Source organism: Zalophus californianus, chromosome 5 (assembly GCF_009762305.2).
Source record: "Zalophus californianus isolate mZalCal1 chromosome 5, mZalCal1.pri.v2, whole genome shotgun sequence".
NCBI classification, from domain to species: Eukaryota; Metazoa; Chordata; class Mammalia; order Carnivora; family Otariidae; genus Zalophus; species Zalophus californianus.
In genome coordinates, this window is record NC_045599.1 from 39,677,591 (window position 1) to 39,694,487 (window position 16,897).

At 45.3% G+C, this 16,897-nt stretch overlaps 1 protein-coding gene across 4 annotated transcripts in view; it reads right to left on the bottom strand.

Annotated features, from left to right (window-relative positions):
* DPYSL3 (dihydropyrimidinase like 3) overlaps positions 1 to 16,897 on the bottom strand; it is a 115,109-nt gene that overhangs the window by 28,483 nt on the left and 69,729 nt on the right. For 3 of the 4 annotated variants that reach the window (XM_027606204.2, XM_027606201.2, XM_027606202.2), the window contains exon 2: positions 4,301 to 4,389. In XM_027606204.2, coding sequence (XP_027462005.1) covers positions 4,301 to 4,320 — 20 coding nt within the window. In that variant the 5' untranslated portion in view covers positions 4,321 to 4,389. Of the gene's footprint in view, positions 1 to 4,300; positions 4,390 to 6,866; positions 7,047 to 16,897 lie in introns of those variants that run through there. The other variant, XM_027606203.2, reaches the window with a different exon arrangement.

Below are 16,897 nucleotides of genomic sequence, written 5' to 3' on the forward strand. Positions count from 1 at the left end.
GGTGAGACAGGGAAGCAACTGGTTATTTAAAAGAGCCACTCTGAAGACAAACATAGTATTGTAAAGATTTTAGGCATGCTTAGAGTGGTCTTTGCAAGTGAGTCGCAAGCTTAACAATCTAGAAGCAAATGAAGACCGGCGTGCACCCAGAAAACAACTTTTATAGACGCAAAAGCAGCTGATCTGCTGCTTGGTGGAACGTGGGTCCTGGCTCAGTGCTGCAACCCCAGGGGTTGGACAGTGTCTACAATATAGGGTGTGTAAGAAATATTTTTTTTAAAAATAGGTGGTTTTGGTATCCCTTTCATTTTGTTCTTTATCTGAGTGAAGGGTGGAAAGTAACATCTGGAAAAGAATTAAGAGAATGTAAAATAATGAACCATTAGGAGAGACTGAAGGAAGTAATGAATCATCTAGAGAATACGTGTGTGAACTTAGCTATCCTCTTCAGTGAGTCCATCTGTCTTCCCAACAAGAGGAATCAGCTGGGGTAATTTTGTACGTCCGTCTTCACTCCCAATTCCACCCTTCCCTGATAACTTATCTGTCAATCACAGCCAAAAGCAGATTCAAAGGAGGAAGCCGAAGACGCAGACGCCCGGCTGTGGATGTCTCAAATGCTACCTTACAGACTGGCCGATGTTGCTTGGTTTAGATGGCCAGTTAATTCTGGAGAGACTTAAGATTCACAAGCCTCGACATTACTGTTAAACACGTCCTACTTGGGGAGAGCGGTACCCCACTACCAGTGGTACAAACACCTTCCCCATTTGTTCACAGCCAGCCCAGACAGACTCCCTCTCAGGACGGTGAGAAGTCCACCACTGGCCTTCCGAAATCTAAGTTCTGCCACTCAAATAAAGTATTCCTGACATCTCTAAGAGTTCAACTCCACCACATCCCCAGTGGGCCATTCCAGAGCCACCACAATTCAAAACACACTGTGGAAGAAATGCAGCCTCTGATTATACTTCCATTAGAGTCCAGATACTGGCCACTATGTTCCCGTTCTCCTCCCTCCCTGATCCTCCTCTGAGGCAAACTGAGAACCCAGGGCATGAAGAGTTAGTTACCCAGCCCCTGTGTGTGTTTGCTTGCGTGTTTCCGCCGGTTTTGAAAACTAGTGGAACACCATGTCTGAAACAGAAATGCCTTCCCGCTTTTTCTCCATGGAGCCACTCAAGGTCACATGAATCCTTAAAGCCTCGGCTTCCATCTCCCCTCCTTGGTCAAATCCCTACTGACAGCCAGGTCTAATAATTAAGAGTAGAGATCTGCCCTGGATGCAGACTATGTGGGTTCACAATCCTGGCTCTGCTAGTTACTAGCTTTACGACCTTGGCCAAGTTGCTTAACCTCACTGTGTCTTAATTCCTTCCTCTGTAAAATGTAATAAAAACACTTCCTCCATAGATCTGTCATGTAGATTAAGTGTTAGTACGTGTTAAGCCCACAGAACCCTGCTAGGCACAGGAAAATTCAGTAAGCATCAGCTATGATAATTAACAACCATGCTAATCCCACATAGCACCCTCCTTTCCCCTGAATCTCATCTACTCTACTACTTTAACCCTTGTTACAGATAATATCTGGTAATGTTAAGCCCTTTGCATAAATACAGATATCTCAGTCCCCTTAAAAGACTGTAAGGTCCTGGGGGAAGATGTGGGTCCCAATGACAGCCACCATATCATGTGACATAGCATGGGTCCCGTGCCTTAGACAACCACCTTCCAAACAGCAGACACTCCATAAACCTTCATAGGTAGACAAACAGCCATGTAACAACTGGAGGGAATTCTTTCTGCTTTTATGCTCTGTGATTTCAGAATGTTTCTGATGGTACAGAAAATGTCAGAATTGGATGAAGATCCTGTTAATCCACTCTCCTCTCCACCACCATCACACACATCTGACGGTTACATCCCTTCTATGACATCCCTGGCAAGCAGCCTTCTCCTCTATTCTAATAGAGATGGCATCTCTGGAAGTAGATGCCTGACTCACTGTGTGAAGATGGATTCTGAGCCTGTATTTAAGGCTCAACTGTGAGAAGTGCCGTGATCAATTAGTGATGCCCGTCATGAGCTCTGAAATGAGGAAGGACTGTTAGGTACTACTTTTTTTTTTTTCCATCCCTGAAAATCTCTAAATGAGGGAACTTGCTATCTCCAAAGAGAGCTGACGATATACAATAATTTTTTAGTAAGAGAAAAATACAAGATCATTTGGGGCTTATCTTTTGAAGAAATTCTTGTTTCACATTGGTTAGCTTGCCTACTGTTTCCATTTTTCCTATTTCTAATATGAAAAAGTGTTTATGGGGGCACCTGGGTGGCTCAATTGTGAAGCGTCTGCCTTCGGCTCAGGTCATGATCCCAGGGTCCTGGGATGGAGCCCCACATCAGGCTCCCTGCTCGGCGGGAAGCCTGCTTCTCCCTCTCCCACTCCCCCTGCTTGTGTTCCCTCTCTCGCTCTCTCTTTCTGTCAAATAAATAAACAAATAAATAAATTTAAAAAAAGAAAAGAGAAGTGTTTATGTAGGTAAGGCAACTAAACAAGAATATCTTCATTCATGCATGTTTATTTATTCATTCACTCATTCATTCATTCAGTGTACTTGATTAATATGTTGATCGTTAGCAAGTTACTTCCTCCCTGTGTTCCTCTTTCTCTTCAACTGAGAAAAAGGTAGTAATAGTACTTGCTTCCTGGGATTGCTCGCAGATTAAAGGAAATGAGGCATGTAAAACATTTAACAGTGCCCGGCACATGCTACATTGTCACTAAAAGGTAGCTCTTGTAAAAGTCTCTCCGTGCTAAGTACTGGGTTAAGTGCTCAGATATGGAGATGAACAGAACAGGGTGCTTGCCTTCAGGGTACCCAACAGTGTCAGAACCGCCGTGACTGAGAAAAGCACAAGGGGTTTTGAAGGCTCATAGAAGGGAAACCAGCCTAGATTCGGGGGCTGACAAGGAATAGCCACCTACAGAAAGTTCTATCTAAGCCAAGTCTTCAAAGATAACGAAGAGATCCACTATGGCCAGAATCTCACATGAGCCAATGAGTTTAGATAATGTAAACACAAACTGAACAAGGCCAGGGATGGCTCATAAGATGGATTGGATACACCGATCTTACACAATATCTTTTCAACGTGGGGGCATATCTGGCTCTCTGTGACGAAAGGCTATGTGTAGACCAAATCCTCTTTTATGGGTTACCACGTAGGGAACCTGCACAAAAAGGGAACGCGGCTGCACTGCTTACGGGTACCCAATGACAAATCATTTTGTAAGGTAAGTGTACATCCCTGAAGTATCTATTTGAAAATCTTGTCTGAGATGCATGTCCCATCTGTGCTCAGCCCACCTAGGTTCTACCTAAGCCAAGGCTCAATTCAAATGCCCTCTCCAGCCCCACACTACCTTCTGAAGGGATTTCTCCTTTCTGTACATTTATCTTCACTTGAACTCCTTTGACATCATCTGCACAAGGCCTTATATTTTTAGGGTGCTGTCCTTTTGTGCACATTTTTTCAATAAACTCAAGGACAGCAGTCACATCTTCCACTTCTCTAAGATGCACAGAGTGCCCATCAATATAGTTTGCACAAAGGGGCCCGCAGCATCATTTGGTTGATTGAATTCAGATTTCTCACTTCATTCACAAGACTCATATAAATTAAGGCTAGCTCCCATTTTAAGGGATTATGTGCATCCAGAACGAAGAGTTAAAATAAAGATTCACTTTGGGGCACCTGGGTGGCTCAGTCAGTCGAGCATACAACTCTTGGTTTCAGCTCAGGTCATGATCTCAGGGTCCTGAGATTGAGCCTCACATCAGGCTTCATGCTCAGCAGGGAGTCCGTTTGAGGATTCTCTCCCTCTTCCTCAGCCCCTCCCCCTGTGCACTCTCTCTTTCTGTCTCTCAAATAAATCTTTAAAAAAAATAAAGACTCATTTTTAAGGAGAAGAAGAAATGAAACACAGAGAATCAAAGGTCTAGGAAGCAAAAAAGAAGCAAGCTTCTTTCTGAGCTTCTAATGAAGAGAGGAAGTACAAAAAGATAAAAATAAGGTTCTAGGGGCGCCTGGGTGGCTCACTCATTAAGCGTCTGCCTTCGGCTCAGGTCATGATCGCAGGGTCCTGGGATCGAGCCCCACATCGGGCTCCCCGCTCAGCGGGAAGCCTGCTTCTCCCTCTCCTACTCCCCCTGCTTGTGCTCCCTCTCTCGCTGTGTCTCTGTCAAATAAATAAATAAAATCTTAAAAAAAAAAATAAGGTTCTACATACTTACTTTATTAAGCCATCTTCCATGTAAATATCAGCATAAAAGGACTGATCATCGTTGACAATTCTACCACCCTTGATAAGAAGACGGTCACTCTAGAAAAGAATACAAACATAAGTCATTCTCCCAGCTAGGAATTCAGAGAAGAGTGGTCTGCCAAGGTTTTCCCAGCTCACTGTTCTAGAGGTCTAGGAGGAACACATTTACTTAATACATCTGTGTGCTCAATGCACTAGTGTTTGAACTGGGTATACTGGGGATCCAGTTTTTCACGTTTGCCCTGAATTCAAATTATTCTACAGTTTCACATCTTGCTTCTACAACCTACCATAGCCACTCAGAAACATCACTACTTGAGAAAAGACACTCTTTGTATTATCTTTCCTGGCTCAGGAAGCAGTAAATATTTAAAGGGGTATATAATATATACTTCAGTGCCTAGCACCCCGTTGGTGCTCAACAGTGATTCTCAAAAATGGAACTTGGGATCATACAATGAAACAGCCTCTGAAAGTCTTTATAATGACGTGAGGATCACGTTATGTTTAAAATTCAGGATATTTACACATGTATGAACATGTGCACACAAGGTTGTAGAATGTGTGGGAAAAGCAGTGAATGGAAAAAAGACAAAACAGCTATAGTATTCTACAGTATTTAACCCAGGGTGGAGAAATCATGCAGGATTTGTATTTGCTTCATTACACTCACATTTTTCTGAAATGTGTTTGTTGCCTTTATTATGAAAAAAAAATTTTGCCTTTCTTATAATTAAAGTCTTTTAAAAAATTATAGCTTCGATGAACTTTGGATAAGTGATCCAACTGGAAACAATGCACATACACCCCAAGGTTATTAAGAAAATATAGGGGCGCCTGGGTGGCTCAGTCAGTTAAGCATCTCCCTTCAGCTCAGGTCATGATCCTGGGGTCCTGGGATCAATCCCAGCGTCGGGTTTCCCACTAGTGGGGGGTCTGCTTCTCCTTCTCCCTCTGCCATTCCCCCCACTCATGCTCACTCTCTCTCTCATGCTCTCTGTCTCTCTCTCAAATAAATAAATAAAATCTTTAAAAAAAGAAAATATAAACACATAGTTCATATATTTCAAGAGAGGAACCAAGTAGAGTCAGCTTCCAATATCACAGATTTCATTAAAAGAATGAATGGAGTTTGGACTGTAGCATGAAGGGTAGATGCTGCTTTCCTGGTTCCTGAGGGAGAAAGGAAATCTGAGGAGCCTGGCTGAGTGGAACAGCTTGAGAAGAGAATGGTACATTGCGTTTTGTTAAGAATTCAAATTACAGACTTCAACTCCATCTGCTCACCCATCCATCCATCCATCCGTCCATCCATCCATCCATCCATCCATTGTTCATCTATCCACTCATCCAGCAAGTAATTATTTAATATGTATGACTAAATACATAGAGATGATCCAGTTGTGAATGAGTCATACCATGCCACTGCTTTCATGAAACCAAAAGGGGATATTTGGCAATCAAGAAAAAAGAAAGTCAACCCAAAACAAATTAAACAATGTAAAACTGTATCAAGTGTCACAAACTATAGGGGAGTGGGCTTGTTCAAACAGAGGCGGAAAGAGGCCTTTGTGGGGAAGATCATGTAGATGGGGCAGGGATGGAGAGGTACAGGCAGAGGGAAAAGCATGAGCAGAAGCCCTGTGGTAGAAATGAGTTTTGTTTCTTTGAAAACCTGAAAAAGATCCATTTTGAGATGCGGAGCTCAGGGATCAAGGAGGAAAGCAGCAGAGATGAAGGTGGCAAGGCAGGCAACTGGCTTTCAAAAAGGACATCCGTTTAATGGGGGAGGAAGCCCACAAACAGGCTGACTTGTGGCTTTGGAAATAAAAGGGTGTGAACAAGGCCAGAAACTGAGAATCGAGGCCAGGCATCCATATGGGATACAACAAAGTGCCACTTAGTTCCTCCCACTTCCCAGGGATTACGAGATTAGGAGATTTCATCACGCCGTACTGTCATGGGAGAGGCTCTGAACGAGATACAGATCAATGAGGCACCCAGGAAAACACCCACATATGCCACAAGGAAGATGGGCGAATGACATCTACGGCAAAGTCCCACCACATGTGATCCACAAGCCCCTCCCGATCTGGCGTTAGTCCGTAGGCCCGTCCTCATTTCCACCATGTACGGCCTCGTGTTTCATACCATGGCAAAGTAAGAAACATGTAGGGGGGCGCCTGGGTGGCTCAGTCATTAAGCGTCTGCCTTCGGCTCAGGTCATGATCCCAGGGTCCTGGGATCGAGCCCTGCATCGGGCTCCCTGCTCAGCGGGAAGCCTGCTTCTCCCTCTCCCACTCCCCCTGCTTGTGTTCCCTCTCTCGCTGTGTCTCTCTCTGTCAAATAAATAAAATCTTTAAAAAAAAAAAAAGTAAGAAACACGTAGTTATTGTCACGTAGCAGGCTCTGTGGCCACTAAGCCTTTGCAACAAAGTTCCCTCTGCCCTCTCCCGTGTTCATGTGGCTTCTGACGACCACCCTCTCCTTTGTCAAGCCTCCAGTCGAAGGGTTTCTCCTGTAGGATGCATTACCTGACTTGCCAGCAAATTCCACCTGCTCTCCTTGCAGTTTAGTTCAAACAACTCTATTGTTCTAGAATAGCTGGTTTCCTGTTCCACTGTCTCCTGACTAGAGCAAACATTCCTTTGGTCTTGGGACCATATGTCTTTTGATCTTTTTCACCTCCATTCCTGGAGGCCATCCTAGACAGCTGTTAAATATTGGTAAAACAGATGGGTGAAGGGTGGGACACAGGAGGCTGTATCATGTCATTATGATGGAAGGGCCATCTGAGTCACAAAACTATGTGATGTGGCCAGAAAACTGGACTACTGTTTTAACAGTAATTGCAAAATTATATGAGGCAATCCCAGGGCTGTGCTTCCCAAACTAGGGTGCACATTAGGAGACTATGGATTCCCAGGCCCTGCTCTAGGCCACCAAATCTGTACTTCATAAACTCCACAAATGGATCTCATGCAGCCATCAGCCAACCCAGCACCAAGGAAGAGACCAGTACCAGAAACCAGGGTTCTGTGTGTCCCAGGCACAGTTCTCTGTGTCTAGGGAGGCAGCAGAAGCATCTCCAGCAGAAGCTTCATAATAATAGTCCTGGTAACTATACAGTTGCCCTCTAATAGCTCAGTACTCTTCTAATGTTCTTTATCTTCCTAGAAAAGAACTGAAGTAAAACGGCTTCGTGGAAAGGGGCCAGCTACTGCCTGTAGTGAGCCCAGGTATGAAATACGACCACCCTCCTGCCTAGCGAACGTCTAGCCTAGGGAACAACTGCTGTGATCATTACCTCCTTCAACAAGCATCAAATATCAGCAGAGGGGCAAAAACTATCTCAGGCCCATGGTACGTACTAAGAGGTGAGCCAAGTGGAATTGACATCATTGAGATGGCATCATTGGAAACTCTTCAAATGCTAATTAAATACACCTTCTCTGGCTCAATAGTCAGGAATCTAAATAGATAGAGCACAGAGATGAATTACAGGCCTGGTGTAAGTTTCAGAGATAGGAGTAACAAGACTCTTGCTCTATGGACAGCTATAGTATTCATATTATTTCTTTTCGTCAGGCAGACCAGAGATATCCAAACCTCAATTCATAGAGCTTGAACAAATGCTGTCCCTGGAGGTCCCCAGCCCAGCTTGTCCCCTACCTTTTATTAAAGGGGCTCGTAAAACTACTTCATTAATTTTAACTCCTTCAATGCATGTGGGATCCACTACAAAGGGTAACCTAGGCAAACTCATCAGACACAGGAAAGTCTGAAAGGCAGGCCTTGGGTCTGGCCTTGAAGAACTGCATAACTACTGACCACCTCCAGGTTACGTAAAACCAAATGTTACTGGTTACAAAATATGCTTGCCTGTGAGTTCACAGACCAGCCCTATAGAGGAACACACACTAGGCTTGAAAACCCAAAAGACAAACAGATTTGCCATCTATGATTAAAAGTCATCCTCCATGATGTTAGAAAGGACTGGTGAATGGGCCCCTGCAGGGCTCTTCACTTTCCATTCCCAGCCACTGACGGTGTCCAGAAGCCATGAGCTGATGCCCGAAGAGGTGAAATGGTCTAGTCTGGACATCTAGCAAGGTTTCTCCGTGATGATATATACCAAGAATGATGGTATCTCTAGAGCACACTGGGATCATCTGGAACCCCAAATAAAGCTATTTAGAGCCTAAAATAACCAAGGACTCTGACTGCCTTGGGTCCTACTCTGCTGCCAAGGGCTGAGTATGGTGAGGTCTTGGAGGCCAGTGGGGTGCCAGGCATTCCAGCAGGGCAAGCTGGGTCCAGCTGGCTTCTCCCATGGCTGAGAGAATCAGGTGGACCACTTAACGAGGTGTGTGATCTTGAGTTAGGATTTAACCCCTCAGAACTTCAGTTTTTATTAGCTCAGAGTGGATAATAATACCTAGCTCACTTCACAGTGTGGCTGCCAGGAATAAATGGAGGGGGGGGGAATGTGCGTGCATGTGTATGTGTGTGTGTGTGTGCGCAAACACACAGTAAACACTCCTAAATATTAGTTATATTGATTCCATTCAAATTATTTACGGCACTTTAGAATATTTTTAAAAGCCTTAAATTGAGTATATTGGAGAGAGACTGTCCCCATTTTCCAAACGGGGAGATCCGCACAAAGGCGAGCGACTTTCTCCAGGCGACAGAGCTGATTAGTTCCAGTTGGAAGCAAATCCACGTCTCCTACCTCTGGGCACTGGACAGATTTCCACCTGAGGCCAGTGAACCACTGATCCTTAAGCCTTACGACAAAGAGCTCTTTCTGACAGGACTCTCTTTACTGTTTGCTACTAAATCTGACTGTTGCAGGGCTCAAACTGATGACCAGTTCTCTGTGGCGGGTAACTTAAGGAATCCAATAACTCTGAAGCTGCGACTTATAAAAGCAGTGTATTAAACCTGCCCCTTATGGCCTGTTTATAAAGGGACCTAACTTACAATCCAGGGTAGCACCAGCCCTTCAAGTCTGACAACGTCCCATCTTTTTACCCTCACTAATGTATAGTAATGATTAGAAAAGTCAACCATAAAAAATGTGGAGTTTATATCAGAAAAAGGGAGAAAAGAGACAGAAAGAAAAAGAAGGGAGGAGAGAGAGAGCGAGGGAAGGAGGAAGGAAGGGGGAGAAGGAGGAGAAAAGAAACTCTGTAAGGAGGGATGTGCTTAAGAATGGCTGGATTCAGGGCGCCTGGGTGGCTCAGCTGGTTAAGCATCTGACTCTTGATCTCAGCTCAGGTCTTGATCTCGGGGTCATGAGTTCGAGCCCTGCATTGGGCTTCACACTGGGTGTGGAGCTAAAAGAAAGAAGGAAAGAAAGAAAGGAAAGAAAGAAAGCAAGAAAGCAGGAAGGAAGGAAGGAAGGAAGGAAGGAAGGAAGGAAGGAAGAAAGAAAGAAAGAAAAAGAAGAGAGAGAGAAAGAAAGAAAAAAAGAGAGAAAGGCTAGATTCAAACTAGAACAGACAATGGAAGAACAAAATCTTGAACTCAAGCCTACTGGAGACGTGGGTTCCCATTTTAGTTTTCCTTGTCTAGTCTTCAACTTAAAAGAACTTAAATCACCACTTCTGTCTATCTGAGGTAATGAGAATATGCCTCCCAGAGAAACCGGAGCCCTCTGTGGACTTCTTCCCAGGGAATAAAGTCAGCCTGAGAACAGTACTTAAGACACATCTGTTCTATACTCTGCCGACATCCCAGCAGCTCAGAATAAAAACTATAATCCTAGGAACAGAAAAGGAGGATATAAAATGAAGAATGTCTTCCAAAATCAAGTACTTTGTTACCTGCGTTCAAATCACAAAGCACAGAGACTCTGACCCTCAGTGGGGACTCAAGATCCTTTTAAAGTCCAGATGAAGGCGCAGGTGGTTATTTAAAATAAACTCCCATCTGGGTAATTAGATTTAGCGCCCTAAAAACATTCCCACTCTGAATACATTAGGACGGATAGATAACACGGGTGAAATCTTGCTGGTTTTCTTCCCCAAAGCAGCATCATTTAAAGAAGAGAGAGAAAGGGCTTTCTAAGATAGTCCGGTTAACCCAACATAGTATGCAGGAAAAGGTACTGAGTAGGTTCCAAGGGACCAGAGTTCCCATCCTGGCTCTGCTGTTAAGTATGCAACTTCGGGTGAGACACACAGACTTGAGCTTATACTCCAGCATCAAAGGCTACCTACGCCTGGACAAGTGACTTCGCTTCTCCAGGCTTCAGTAACCTCATAGGGGACAATACTACCCTTCTCTGAGGGTGCTGGTGAGGATTATGGGGATACTGTATGGAAAGGGCTGAACTCTGTTCAGCACTGTATAAATGCTGAAGACATGTGAGCTACCATCTTTATATTAGAGCTGGCCAGTGTAAAGCTTCCCGCTCAAAAATACTCAGGAAAAACTGACTAGCACTTTATTAATCCAAATATAACAGACCTTGTCACAAAGAGACTGCCAGAGACACCAGGCCCCACTCCACCCTCAGCTCCTGCCACCAGCAGCCAAGCTCAGCCAAGACTTCTCCTTTTAAACCCACCCCCCAGAGGGCAAGTCCCATGGCCCCTCCAAGTCTTTGTTCCTCTGGAAGAGGAGATAACAATCCACTTGCTCTTACAGCAGGAATGGAGAGTGGGAGGCAAGGTCTTAAGCCTGCCCCCAAACCCACTCTCCCTGTGCCACGTATGGATTTGTTTCCAGGACCCTCAACGGCAAACAGGCCATTGAGACAGACAGAAAGACAAAGATCTGGAGAAGAGAGACATCTTGAAGAGCAAGGCAGTTTCTTGGCTCTGAGTCTCTACCGAAATTGAGTGCAGTTTCCAAACCTAAAAACACTGTTTCTCTCATCATCCAGACATACTTAAGACAAGCTGTGCTAGAGGGAGGTTAACCTGGGACACAGCCTTCAAAACAAAGCCCACTAAGCAGAATTCTAACAATGGGAAGCACCACTTTCGCTTTCTTTATTATACTTAGTTTGGCCCTGCAGGGGCAGAACACATGGCAGAAAAAGTAGGAAAGAGGTGGTAACACAGAGGAAAACAGTAGCCACAAGCAGTATTGACCGGAGCAGGGTAGACATTCAGTCTTCCGAACCAGAACATCAAAGCCAGCTATGTGCATTCTTCCCTCCGCAGAACCATGTTAACCATTTTAAAGATGTGATTATCAGAGGGCCAGACAAGGTATGTAGCCTGCCCTGGGTCAGAATGGAGTGGGGGATGAACTGTGGATGGCATCTTAATCCTAGCCCCCTGATAACAGTCTCTTAATCTTCAGCAGGGTTCCAGACACGCGTCAGCACAAGTCGATAACCAGGGTAGGAACGAGAGGAGAGGGCGGGGTGGAGGGAGGACAGGAGGAGTCACAGAGCCACTCCAATCGCAACCAGGAAGGTCAGACACATGTGCACAATCTTCATGACAGTTGACATAACCTGGTAGAAACTGTACTGCCATTTGCATAGTATTATACTTACATAAATGTATTTTCCAAGTAAACACTGTCTTACTCCTATAAATTTTGTAAGTATCTCTTACAAAAATAGACAGCCAACCTAGGAATGAATACTTTAAAAACATCACTGCATTTTGGCGACATTCTGCTGCCTTCAAAAGGGTTCTAAAGGAGGAGCTCAGATCTGCTACCTCTGTTAAAAAAACGAAGTTACCAAGTGTCAGGGAGGTGTCCAATTGGAGACGAGCACTACACTGAGCCTTCTTCCTTGAACTCTTCAGCTGGTTAGAAAAAGAATTAGAAAGGGGACACAAGGCCTCACTGTGGGATTCAGTGTTATCTAACGTCCTCTTACAGAACAACCTAAAATGATCTCATGTAGGAACCCCACCCCGGCTCTTCATCAAGGACCACCGTGGGCCGACGTGGGCCAGCGTGGGTCCACACAGGTTTGTCAGAAATGAGAGCAGGGCCCAAAGCAGAGCCACAGGGAGATTACCGGGGCTCATGAAGGATCTCTGTGTCCGAAGGTTGGGGGTGGGGATGAGAGAAAGAGGCAGAGTGGGGACAGGGGCATGGGAACACACAGGCCTTCTCAGAAAACAGGAAGCGCCAGATCTGGAGAAAAGAAGAAACTAGCACATCTTTAGCTGGACTCCGAGAGGGAAAGATGGAGAGGTTGCTGTCCGGGATGGAAACCAGCCCTGACAGCAATTTGCAGAGCCATGCAAGAGTTCAGGGAGAGACCAAGGGCGTGTGAAAGCCAGACCCACATTTGCATTTCTGCTAAGTCCAGCGTGGTAGTTGGGCAGGGGCCTTGATCCATCTCTGAGCCTGAGCTTCCTTAGCTGAGCAGAGTTCGACTAATCCTCAGCCTCCTTGGCTTTAGTTCTCTAAGAAGGCCTGCTTCTGTATCTATAAAGTACAGATCATAATGTGAGAACCAACTGTCAGACAGGGTTGGACAGTTGGAAAACTCTCCATAAGCGGTAGGCATATTACTATCACTGCTGTTCTACCACAGGTAGACAGTTCGAGGCAAATCCAAATCCCAGGACGAATGTGACGCAGGTATTACTATGATATATAAAATATGTTGCTCAGGACCAGAATGTAAAGCAGAATACAGACTAAACAGTCAGTGCTTTAAAGAACTAATTCATGGCCATCTTTGGTGTGACTTTAGGTGATAGTTTCGTGTTTGGTTTATGACCTTTTTGTTTTTGTTTGTTGTGTTTGTTCCTTTTCCGGCCTCAAATCTACGCGGCTACGGGTGAAAGTGCTCTGCACACAGGTGGACTGGAAAACTGGGGTCCAGCTTTGTTCAAACACGATTCCATGTCCCTTTAGCTCAACAGCCTGTGCAAAAGCCAAATGCCTACTTCATCAGGAAGGAGTGCATGAAATTTCAACCCAGGCCTTGATTCTAGGGATAAATGGGCTTAATAATTCATTCCTGAAACACACACTTGTGTGACTACTGCCTGGGAAGGTGTAGGTTCGGAGCGTGTAGGAAAAGTAAGCTATGAACACAAATAGCAACATGAAGTCCAGAGAAAGCGTCCAATTATCGACATAACAGTGCTTGCCAGTGATTTGGGGAGGTGGGGGGTGAGGGGGTGGTGAGTAGGTGAACAGACGGTGCCCTGAGGATTTGGGGGGCAGTGAAACTATGCCATAAGATACTTTAATTGTGGGTATGGGACATTATGCATTTGTCAAAACCACAGAACTGCACAAGAGTGAAACTTCATGTAGAACTATCGACTTCTGTTAACAGATCAATACTGGCTCATCAGTTGTAACAAATGTACCACACCAATGCCACATGCGGATAACGGGAAACTTTGGGGTGGGGGGGGATGGAGGGACTTGATGAGAGTGCTCTGTGCTTTCTGCTCAATTTTTCTGTAAACCTCAAAGTTCTCTAAAAAGCGAAGTCTGTCAATGAAGAGAGAGAGAGAAAGGGAGAAAAATCCTCTGTCCAGTAGAAATCAAAGAAGGGTTCACAGAGGCCTTATCGAGGTAGGTCTTGGGAAGATGGCTAATCTGGACACCCGGGTATGGCCAAAGAGGTAATTCTGATCAGAGTGGGGGAACAACAGTTTATTTTTTTTAAAGATTTATTTATTTTATTTGAGAGACAGAAAGCCGGGGGGGGGGGTAATAGGGCAGAGGGAGAGGGGGAGAGAATCTCAGGCAGACTCCCTGCTGAGCACAGAGCCCAACAGGGGGCTTGATCTCATGACCCTGAAATCACAACCTGAGCCAAAACCAAGAGTCGGACACGCAATGGACTGAGCCACCCGGGTGCCCCGAGGAACAATGATTTATAACTAGCATTTACTGAAACCTTCTTTTTTTTTAAGATTTTATTTATTTATCAGAGAGAGTGGCAGGGAGGCAGAGGGAGAAGGAGGCTCCCCACTGAGCAAAGAGCCCGATGCTGGACTCGATACCAGGACCCAGGGATCATGACCTGAGCTGAAGGGAGACGCTTAACCGACTGAGCCACCCAGGCGTCCCAATCTTCGAAGAGATCAATGAATCATCAGTGAAAGGCTGCTATTCTCCTCACTGAATTGATGAAGACATGAAACCTTAGAGGTTGGCTCATGGTCCAACATCACATAACCAGTCAGTAGGAGAACCAACTGTATCAATGCAAGAAATTCATTTCAGTGGGCAACTGTGGTGTTGGGCAGAGTCCCTGATGCCTAGGATCCTGGAATGGGGGATGCAAGAGATGGCTGGCTAAAGAGTTTGACCTTCATTCTGTGAATGCTGGGGAGCCCCAGAAGGATTTTGAGAAAATGAATGAAATGCAATCTCCAAGTAGAAGAGAAAATTAAGCTGACAGAACAATCATGCCGGAGATAAAGGAAGAAACCAGTTAGAAAGCAATAGCAAGTGGCAGGAGTAAAGAAAAAAGAAAGAAAAGAAACAGCTTATACCATTCAAACCACCAAGAAAATGAGAATATTCTAACTGGATTATTAAAGAGAGTTTAACAAAGGGATTCTTTAACAAAGTGTGGGCAGGGTTTGGGAAATTAAATGGATGTGCCGCGTCTTAGGGCCTACCAAGAGCAGGGAGCCACCCCACCCCCAGGCCTGAAGCTGACAAGGGGAGGGAGTAGTTACCCAGCTGGAGAGCAGCTGTATGCACAGCTCTGTCTGACAGGAGCTGGGACCTTCAGGAGAGGCATGCAGCCGTGACCCAGTAGGAAGGAATCAGGAGGGCGAGATACCCTGACCTCAGAGTGCACCTTCCTTCCGATCTCCTAGTTGTACTGAAGGAACTGAATCCAAGTAGGAGCCCAAGGGCAAAGGGCCTACAGACGCAGGCGAGATAGCCCCACGGCATGGAGCAAAGCAGAAAAAGTGGAGAGGGTAACTGGAGAGGCAAGTCAAAAATATCCTGCCCAGTCCCTGAATAGCCAGCTGTGGGACATGATGTAATAACACTGCAATACAGCCATTCGATGGGTTGTCATACGCCTATTTTTTTCAACAAGTTAAATCTACATCTTGACTTTAAATAAGCCACAGATCATGGTGCAACATATGATTTTATTGTTGTAAAAGCAAAAAAAAAAAAAAATACTATATGTAAATGTGTTTATTATGTTTTCATGCGAGCAGGAGAAAGGTCTGGAAGGGTGTACACCAAATTAACAACACTGGATATGGTAGGGGGAAAGGATGAAGATGGAAGAGGTATGGTAAACTCACTTGTTCCTTCCTCTTTCTCCACTGTTTATTTACATTATGTCACGAGTTGCACAAAGCATACACCATTTTATAACTCTCACAAGGGGCTTAATAAAGAAAATTATAAAGAGGAGAAAGAATAAGGTGATGGCTATGGTCCAGGTGGCAGCAAGAATATGGATTAGAAAACGCATGCCATGTTGTGGAGGAAAGCTAGAATCAACTCAGCAACTGAAGGGGAAGGGAAAATGATGTGTCTAGGTTAACTGAAGTTTCAAGGCAAGGTGGCCAAGAAGGACTCATGAATACAAATGGAGAACAGAAAAGAGAGGCACAAAGTTGAGATGCAAGAGTATCAGGAATGATTTTGAGGTGCTGGTCAACCATACAGCCATGAAGCAAATAGCTAGACATGGGAGCCTGTGATTTAGGAGGATGGGCAAGTGTTAATGGACGGACTTGAGTTAATGCCATAATGAACCTGGCCAAGCCAAGTGAAAGGCAACAAAGAAGAGTAGAAAGACTCCCAGAATGAGGGTCAGGAGCCCCAGATTCTGGTCTTAGCTCTGTGATCCTGAGCAAGGCACTTGGCCTCCCTGAGCTGCTGTCCAGTAAGTGGTACTCACTTCCTCTTTTAGAAGTAGACTCCTCTTTGATCATTTCGGACTGGCAGCTGGCTTTGACGGAGCCTTTAGAAGGACAGGGAAGCCTAGTGAACTCCCACCCTATTGCTTGTCAGAAACAAGAAACCCTTTCACTGAATCTGAAAGCCAGCCAATTGCAATTCCCAGGGGAGGAATGTGGGCTTGGGCCGTGGAATGTGCGAGCGGCACCTTCAAATGACAGGCAACTGCTCCCCAGCTATTTGCAGAGGCCACAGGGATTCTTCTCCAACTCTGACCTTATACTTTTAAAGTTGGCAGGGCTGCCCGGGGATTGTGGTTATAAGCACATAACCACTGGCTTATGCAACTTCCCCAAACCGGTCCTGTGGTGGAGGCGTTAAGAGAGCGTACAGCTGGGATGTTTCGGCTCACACCACGTTGCAGTGGAAAGGGTCCTTGGAGAGAGGTCGTGCAAGGAAGGAACTATTTCCAAGACCAGAGATGTCCCCCAGTTTGTTCTGCCTCGGAGAGCAAACGTCAGAGACTGGGTCTGTAGAGGAGCACAGAGAGGGGCCTCATCATTCACTCTATAGCTAAGGAACCCAAGCAGTGAATCCGTGCCAGACAGAGCGGAGGAAAGGGGAAGGGCCTGGGAGCCCAGTCCTCACTGTGAAATGAGGAAAATAAATGATATCCACACCAAAGGACCAAAGTGAGGAGTAAGCCCAAACTCTGGTGCATAGTAGGTGC